General features: G+C 43.9%; 2 protein-coding genes across 3 annotated transcripts in view; both read left to right on the forward strand.

The window, feature by feature from the left end:
- LOC139759722 (uncharacterized) overlaps positions 1 to 4,041 on the forward strand; it is a 41,396-nt gene extending 37,355 nt beyond the window's left edge. For both annotated transcript variants that reach the window (XM_071682117.1, XM_071682118.1), the window contains exons 42-45: positions 215 to 330; positions 1,022 to 1,186; positions 3,325 to 3,459; positions 3,786 to 4,041. In XM_071682117.1, the coding sequence (XP_071538218.1) occupies positions 215 to 330; positions 1,022 to 1,186; positions 3,325 to 3,459; positions 3,786 to 3,965 (596 nt within the window). In that variant the 3' untranslated portion in view covers positions 3,966 to 4,041. The remainder of the gene's footprint in view (positions 1 to 214; positions 331 to 1,021; positions 1,187 to 3,324; positions 3,460 to 3,785) is intronic.
- A 1,116-nt stretch (positions 4,042 to 5,157) lies between these two features.
- On the forward strand, positions 5,158 to 7,489 carry LOC139759724 (uncharacterized). Its single transcript, XM_071682120.1, has one exon. The coding sequence runs from the start codon at positions 5,432 to 5,434 to the stop codon at positions 7,010 to 7,012; it is 1,581 nt and encodes a 526-aa protein (XP_071538221.1). The 5' UTR covers positions 5,158 to 5,431; the 3' UTR covers positions 7,013 to 7,489.
- Positions 7,490 to 9,254: the final 1,765 nt, after the last annotated feature.

The raw sequence follows: 9,254 nt of genomic DNA on the forward strand, positions 1-9,254 counted from the left end.
CTAGTACAGAAGTGTATGGTAAACTACAGCTTGTATCACCATGATTATAAACATACTGAATATACTACGGTAATTGCAATGATAAGTATTAGAATTATTTTATTGTATCCCATTATCCAGAAGTGCCTCTCAGTAGCTTATTATGTAAGTAGCATTGTGTCGCTAACAAGTTTTATGAACGATGATAAGAACTAAAGGTGTGTGTTGCAGGGAGTGTGGCTGCGACTAAGGAAGTTGTCGTACCTACTGGTGGTGGAGGCGACCACCACCACACAGCCAGCCTACCTGAAGGTATTCAAATATGACGAACTCGAGGATCAGATGGTGAAGGTGAGTGCCATACCTTCAATACAGTATGAGTGATCATGTGCATACACTGGGTCATGACTAGCTATGGCTAGATATGTACATATGTTCTTCGCTTGTCATATATACTTCTAGTAAGTTTTATAAAGCTACTGATCTCAGATTATGAAGAAAATGTTCAAAATATGTTTGCATCATGTGCTCTTAGAAAAATGTCAACCGTTGGTGGAAATGGTTGACAACCAGAAGTGTGAGTGGCCGTCATCCTTGAACAATCTTGTTGGCCTATATTGTAGCTCGTGGGTTGAATACCTTGATATCTCCTCCTTAACCTTCACTTTTTTCCTAGTCTCACTTCGAAGAACCCTCCATTAAATTCTTCCCAAATTCTTCGAATTCAAAAAGAAACAATCGAGCAAGCAGGGAGAATGTTACACATTGACTCAGTTTAGTCTTGATCATGTGAGGCGAGGCACTCCAGGATACCTGGCTGAGGTTTTGTGTATAGATATGCGAATACAGACATGATGCAGTCATAAAAGGATAAGAGACAGACCATCACAAGTGTAAAATTCTCCTTGTAAATTACACAAGCACATGTATGCCTCTCCAATAAACTTGAGCTTAATATTGGGTGGGTAAGTTGTATTCACATGTGTATAGTAGTTAAGGTTTGAGAAAACTTGATGTAATTCTTGGAATATTTTGCTGGCAGATACATCGCCAAGTTGTGCTTGATGTGTGTTGGGTATCTGCCGTCAACCTGGGCTCTAGGGGCCTGGTGGCTCTCACCCGCGGACATACCCCCCAGCTGGTGGGTCAGGTGTTGGTGCTCGAGCTAACAACCACTACCGCCTCCCTCTCGCTCCGCACACTCCAGGTACAAGTTATTCCAAGATTCAACTTGTCCTGCAAATGTTTCAATTAACTTTCCTACTTAGTGGGTTGAGTATTTGGTGCACAAACTAATACTTTTATTTAGGACCGAGCTAATAACTTGAGTGAAAAACTATTTTCTTTAACTGTGAAAATCCTGTGTGCGCGTGTGTGAGCCTGTTGGAGACCTTATCCAACATTGTGTTGGATAAGGTCGAGATAGCGATTCGTGGAGTGGGTGTCTGTAGCGAGATAGAGTACAGAGCAACCACATAAAGTAGTAGACAGCCTATTGCACTCCTGTTAGGCGGCAGAACAGTGTTGCATCTGGTGGCAGAGATGGGTACTACCGAGGCTGGTGGCTGGACCCCGGGATGCATACCTGTCTCGCAACAAATTGCACAAAATAAAAATGAAAATAAAAAATCCGAGTTTGCTACTTGGAGGAATGTTGTAGTTCAATTCTTTCTATAGCGTGATATTTTCCTTGCGACAACTGTAAAATTAAATAAGAATGAAACTGTTTAAGATCCACCAGCTGATTATATTTGTGCTGAAATGTTATTTTTGTTTGAATGTTTTCATACTTTGTTTAGGACATGGCTTTTTGTACAAGTAGAACAGGTGGTGCCCTCTTGATCCTAGGAGTGTGTTGATCCTAGGAATGTGTTGATCCAAGGACATTTAGCTATAAATAATGAATGGCTGTGTCAAGATCATTACCACTTGGCAGTATGAAGTTAAACAAGGAACGTTTGCCAGAGCATTACTTGGAACAGCCATGTGCTGGTGTTCTGTACTCTGGTCATGCCATGTGCTGGTCTTCTCTGGTCATTTTCATTCATGAATATTTGTGCTTCTGGCAATTTCGCTGGAAGGCAGTTTACCAAAGATATTCTATGTTGAGAGAGCTTGTATGAAGACCAGGGTGGGTGATGCAAGTTACAGGGGAAGGTCTTGACATGTTAAACAATGTAACTTTTGCTTAACTCAAAAATGTGTGGAGACTCTGATGAATCGTTCGCAATTTCATTCGTCTGGAATAATCGTACATGTGTAGTGAAATGCAGTAAATCACATGTATTATAACAATGTTAGATAAGTCACTGGCTGACATAAGCTTTGTGGACGATGCAATGCACAAACTGATCATTTCTTGCAGAAATATTTTCTTATAGGTTTGTGTTCATTTAGTAATATTCATTCTAATTAGACATCTTCACATAGAAATCAAGGCATGTAGAAAAATTTTCAATAATGTTATTTTCGAAATAGTTGTTTCCAAATAAGCTTGTTTCATATATTTGTTTTTTCTTGACACAGCGTCAGTATTTTGTTTTAATGCATACAAGAAACTATTTCTGTAAACTTTAATGGATATTTGTAGCTTCAGAATTCATGTTCGGCAGCAGGTGAAGGTTTCTCGGTGAACCACGCTATACCAGGAGAAAACTTGGAGGTTACAGGCAAACATGGTTCTGACCCTCCCTTCTCTGGCCACGAGTCTGATATTATTTTGGCTTGGAGGAACATGCTATAATCCATCCACGTTGTCCATGGATTCCCTGACTTGAGCTAAATTCATCCGCGTCGGTCACTTGATTAGCAACCTTGTCACAATGGAATTAATCGCCACATTTGTTGGTAGCCGGCGCCATGACTCGTAACTCTCCATTCCTATAGTTTTCCAGTCGTGCAAATAGCCTTGTGTTCAAGTAAGTTACACTACAGAGGTCCTCGCATGAAGTCCTGGTCTTCTGATGTCGTTACTATTTCAAATGCTAAACGAAAGGGTGAGGGGATTACTTTGAACCTTGATCATACTAGACCACTATCTTGCGAGTATGGCACGCTGGTCACGTGAATGTTACTTAGTTTTTATTTTGTGGTCTTCCTGAGGTTGCTATCACCAGTTACACATAAAGTCCCAGTTATCATATGAGCGTGGAGAGAATATTTGGAGATAAGGATCTGCAAACAGCAGCGAATACCTCGTGATGGTAGTTTGATGAACGAAAAGCTCATGTAATTGGTTACATAAGGTAAAATGTACCTTTTATTTTTTTTTGTAGTTGGGCAGACACCTTGTTGCTCTGCATCTGTAGTTCTTCTACTTATGCGATTTATCATATGTCCTTTTAGAGCGTAGAAGTGGATGGAGCGGTACAGAGCAGTCTATCCCTGATGCCAACGGGCGAGGTAGGACTGTACGTTCAGACCCGCCACAGACTCCTCTTGTACCTCTTGAAGGGAGCTTCCCTCGTCTTGCACAGAGAGGTAAGACCTACAGTGTTTCATGTGGTGGTAAGATCACCTGTATATTGAGAAATATTTGTATGATAGCAGGTTGGACGAGGTTCACATGTTATTCCTCTTCAAAACTATGACTTGTAAAGTGTGTCCACCACTGAGACGTGTTCATCAGTCCTCCCAGTTGACATGTTGGTGTACATATGAAGCTCGCGGGTAATAATAGTGCCACATTAACCCCCCTCCCTCACTCCACCATCTTGAGTTCAGTGTTGTCAAGTGTGTAGCGTCACGTGGCAGGTTGCCATACAGGTCTCGCCCAGTGTTACCACATGTCTCCTCCTCCTCCCTAGATCGGGACGACACCGGCCCTCCATCCGCTCTCCTTCCCCTTCCTGTACGAGGACACCAACACTGCTATGGTGACCTACACTGGCGCAGGCCTTCTGCAGGAGTACGATGACTTGCCCACACTCCAGCTGGCTACACCTACGATCTACACATCGGTCTACAAACCTCTGTATACCCAGTAGATACCACATGATGAATGTAATATACCCAGTAGATACCAGATGATGAATGTAATATGAATAAAAAGAAAAACTCTTATTTGGTTTTAAGTAATTCATGTGCATTTTCATAATGAATCGCATTACTGGATAAAGATTAAAATAGATAAAAACTATGAAATTAGCCTTATTTTCCTGTTTTACAGAGGAAGAAAACTACAAATGTTTGCTTGGTACTTGTAATGACCACAAAAATATATACATTGTGTGAGGCTTGACATTGTGGGGTTTGATATAGTAACACAACAATCTGTAGAAGGAAATTCATTAAGAACCTTTACATGGTCAGTGTTGTATAGTTATATAAAGTAACAATAGATCTGTATATCAGACATAATGAAATAGTTTGAGAGCAAATGTGTTAGAATATTTAGCTAGCGGTCTGTGGCAGCTACCACCGGAAGGTGAAGTGTGAAACTAAGCAGTGGTCTTGTCACTCGTTCCAGTACAATACAGGAACGTCATTCATGATGAAACTATTGACACGTAATTGCTGTATGAATAGGTGATAATCGGTAAGTCTTGTCTTCGCATCCATTTAGAAAGCTGTTAGGATATACATCATAAAGTTTGATATTGTGGAACTAGAAGAATGATTAGTCAAGTGGTAATGCGTCGTGCAGGCATCTTTACTGGCTAACCTCATTGTTATCAGTAGTACGTGACGTATACCTGACTACAAAGATGAAGTTCCCATAAAACTCGGACGTTACTTGAATTTTCCCGAAACTGCTTAAGTTGTGATATAAGGTATGGCAAGTTCTATTTATTACAGTTAGCAAGTGTTAGACAACGTCTGTCAGCCCAACATAATATCAGTACTTGACATCACAAGTATACTGGCTACACCAGTGCTGGTAGCCAGACGGTGATCAATAGTGTTCAACATTGTGGTCACAAACAGTTTGTTGTAGAAACTTTGTTTAGCGGAAACTCTCATAATGTTGGTGAAGACATTGCACGTTTCCAAATCTTTGGAACAGCGTTAATTATATTTTCAAAGTCGATAACAATAAGTTTGTATTGGATCGGTAATGATAGTTAGGCCGAGACCCGTAGAACGTACACCAAATGACTTTTCCTATGTTGTGGCGTAGCGTCAGTTTTGATAATATAAATAGCGGGTGCCGCCAGCACCACACCTGCTGCCTCACTCTAATTTGGTCCTGGGCGGTGGTGGGTTGTGGCACTCTCGGTCTCGCTATCATCGGTAGCACTACCCTCTCTCTCTCTCTCTCCCGTCGTAGTTTCACAGTTTAGTGAAGGACTGGCACTGGTTCCTGTCCACAGTGTCGCATGCTACGGTGCCTCCGATAATGACGTCTGTCTGGTGGTCATTACGGCAAAACTAAAGTGCAAGTGAATTTGTGCCTGAATTGTTCCAGGTGACCTGAGGAGCTAGTGATAATGAAGGAAGCGAGACGCTAGCTATGCTACCGCTCAGCTCCGCCATCAGGCTCCGACTGCCTAAGAACTTGCAGCAGACAGGGGGACCTAGAGAGGATGTGGCTAGCAAACTGGCGCGTGCTTTAGTGACGTGTGACGATGAAGTGGTGCGTGATTACTTGCAGCAAGGTGTCGACCTCGACCTGCTGCTGCCTGGAGGTCACACTCCAATCACGTTCCTCGTTACAACAGCCACGTCAGACCGCTGGGAGGACATGGTTCGGCTGTTACTGGAAGCGGGAGCCTCTCCACACACCCGTGATCCGCGGGGCGTACCGTTACTTTCCCTATTAACCATAGCCGGCAGCGTTGATCTGGTGCAACTTGCCTTAGATAAAGGTGCCGATGTTAATGTCCGCGGCGCTAATGGCGAGACTCCTTTGTTGATCGCAGTTCACTACCGTCAAGTGGAATGCTTGCGTTTGTTACTGCAGCATGGCTCTGACCCGAATACTGTAGCCTGGGACGGTAACTCTGCTCTAATGTGGGCCGCGGGACGCAGCAACGGGCTCGGCATGCAGAGGTCCCTCGCCTGTGTTAGGGTTCTCCTTCAGTATGGCGCCCAAGCGAACTTCAGAAACCCCCGAGGATACACCCCACTGATGGCCGCCTCCCTCATCCGTGAGAGAGAGATGGTGCGGGTGCTTCTGGCGGCGGGCGCTGACGCAGACGTGGTAGACTCCAGGGGAGAGACTGCTCTCATTAAGGCCGCAGATTCCGACGCAGAGCACGTGATTTCGGAACTATTAGCAGGTAAAGCGAACGTTAACATCCAGAGCAGGAGTGGATGTACCGCTCTAATGAGTGCAGTGTCAGGCGAGGTCCTCTCAAAGTTGCTGCAACACCACGCTGACCCAACGCTGGTCGCACAAGACGGTACAACAGCGCTTCATCTACAGTCTATGAGTGACCGCGCCGAGCTGGCCATTTCATTGCTGGAGTACGGCGCCGATCTGGAAGCAAGGAACAGCCAGGGTAACACCCCGCTCCAGACAGCCGTGCGATGCAGGAGCCACGCTGTCGCGCATTTGCTACTGGCCAATGGTGCCGACTCTACTTCTGTCAACGACATGGGCGTGTCGGTGCTGCATGATGCAGTGTTTCCCTGGGATTACTACAACTCCCACAATATCTTCTCAGTGCTCAATACACCCATAATGATGGCCGAGTTCCTGTACTACTTCCGTAGTGGGAATGACAGGATGCACGGAATAGTCAGAAACCTGCTGGAGCGAGGAGCTGACCCAGGTCTACCAGGGGAAGAGGGAGTTACGCCCCTCATGCTGGCTGCCGCCTGTGGAGACGAGCGATTTCTGAGACTGTTGCTGGAGGCAGGAGCGTCTTCATCCACCCGGGACGTCGAGGGACGCACCGCCCTCGCCTACAGTTGTAAATGGGGCCACTCTCGCCTGGTGGACGTCCTCCTTGCTTATAACAGTCCCGTCAACACGCTAGACGTCCACCACAACCTTCCCATCTACTATGCTGCCAGCCACGCCCACACGACCATAGTCGTGACCCTCATGATCGAATTAGCGTTTTATATCTGTAATGGTCGAGGCTGACCTGTAGCACAGCACACTGGAGACGAGGTCTGTCTACATATACAAGTTATTCGTCTGTATTATGAAAAGGTTAGATACTTTACGTGTACACAAGACCGATATAACGTAACTAAAGTCACATAGTGTAGAAGGCATCTGATTTTTACATCGCTACGTAATTCGAACACTTCACCACAGAACTCGCCACTACACCCATCGTTGCGCTCGCCACACTACCAACACCGCACTTACCATTAGTGTCATTACTAAATTTGCTATCATTGCCACTACCACCACAGACAAGTCAGATGTGGACATAGCCACTAGGCCCTCAGTAATGCCTTATCTGTGTAACAATAAGGCCGAAAAATTTAGAAGTTTTTCTTTTCATATTTGATTAGTCTAATAGCAAAGTGTTTGATGTAGGAATTTTTGAAAGTGTACATTCTCGTTATATTTTGTTTCAAGAACTACAAATAAAAAACTACACCGGTCATTGCCTTACTGTTTTCAAATATTTCCTTTTCATAGGTGAAGCTATTAAAATTCTTAGTTAATAACAGAAGTGTACGAGGCAGGTTTGCACGTAACGATCACCGCATATCTTGGATGTTTTCTGGAACTACACTTGTTTTGCCATCATCAGTTCTGAACTGAAACTTTACTCCTCAGTAGACTGGATGAAGAATGGAAGGACCCTCTTTCCTGTAGATGATTCACGTATCATTGGTTTATGTCTTGGTAGATTCCCAGGAATAGTACTTCATATGTACATTGAACATTATTATTTCCTGTTTCTGGTGATAAAGTTGTCATTACCGTATCATTAAATGTTTGAGTTGACCAATATTATCAGGGAATTCAATCTCGCTGTGTATGATGACGCCCGCATAACTGGCAATCTACTCATATCTCTTACTTTCCTTGTTAGTCCTGTGTAAGCTGCTTGCGTTTAGTCGTGCCGTAACTTATCTGGTCAAGTTCATTAAAGTTCATAGTTTTCTCCTTCCTGTATGTAAATTTCATTAAGCTTTTTCTGCCCATATATAAATCGTCCAACACTTGATTTTGTCTCTTTTTCATCCTGTCAGTTTATGGACTTGGACTCGGTATACAGAGCCTCTGACTGTACTGTCATTTTACTTCACCGTTTATTTCTGATATCATTACTAAAGATATTATCAAGATTAGTACTGTTTCTTGTATTTCATCTAATGATACTTTGTACATGTATCATTTTATGAGCATCTGCTTTATCTTAATTTAAGCTTTGAACAATTACGATTGTAGAATGTGTTCCAAACGGTGTTTGATTCAGTCTGCTGGCCCGTGATAACTGGACATAAACATGAACTATGATTCTCCGTCCAGTTCAGTCTCAGGCCAGGTCATCTTGTCACTTCTCTGTCATCATGGAAGGTCATATGACCAGAACTACACAAGGTAGGGCAAGTAGGCCGTACAGTGGAGTGGAATGTTAATAGTGGTCATATATAGGGAGAAATATTTGATGGGTCCTTCTCACAAGTTATGGTCCGTCTCCACACAGTCTACACTCCTTTGCAAACCTACACTTCGTCTGTATGATCAAGTTGTACCAGAACCCTATCACTTGACTCTTTGTAGATGTCATGATAATTGTTGACTTCGTCTGTATGATCAAGTTGTACAAGAACCCTATCACTTGACTCTTTGTAGATGTCATGATAATTGTTGACTTCGTCTGTATGATCAAGTTGTACAAGAACCCTATCACTTGACTCTATGTAGATGTCATGATAATTGTTGCTGCTACAACACATGAAGGATTAATGAGGGTGATAAGAAAGTTACAATACCACACCAGGCTGCTGTACCACACTTGGCTGCTGTACCACACTAGGCTGCTGTACCACACTAGGCTGCTGTACCACACTAGGCTGCTGTACCACACCAGGCTGCTGTACCACACTAGGCTGCTGTACCACACTAGGCTGCTGTACCACACTAGGCTGCTGTACCACACTAGGCTGCTGTACCACACCAGGCTGCTGTACCACACTAGGCTGCTGTACCACACTAGGCTGCTGTACCACACTAGGCTGCTGTACCACACTAGGCTGCTGGGGTTTGTAAGAGCTCCTGCATCGGCAGGGGATCTTCATCTAGGTTGGTGGCTCTTGAAGTATTGGTATTCCTAGAACGACATGCGCCAATCAAGGGTCACGTTCAATGAGTAGCCTTGAGACGGGCCCTTAGCTGGTTACATGCGCCAATCAAGGGT

This window comes from Panulirus ornatus, chromosome 34, assembly GCF_036320965.1.
Source record: "Panulirus ornatus isolate Po-2019 chromosome 34, ASM3632096v1, whole genome shotgun sequence".
Lineage (NCBI taxonomy): Eukaryota > Metazoa > Arthropoda > Malacostraca > Decapoda > Palinuridae > Panulirus > Panulirus ornatus.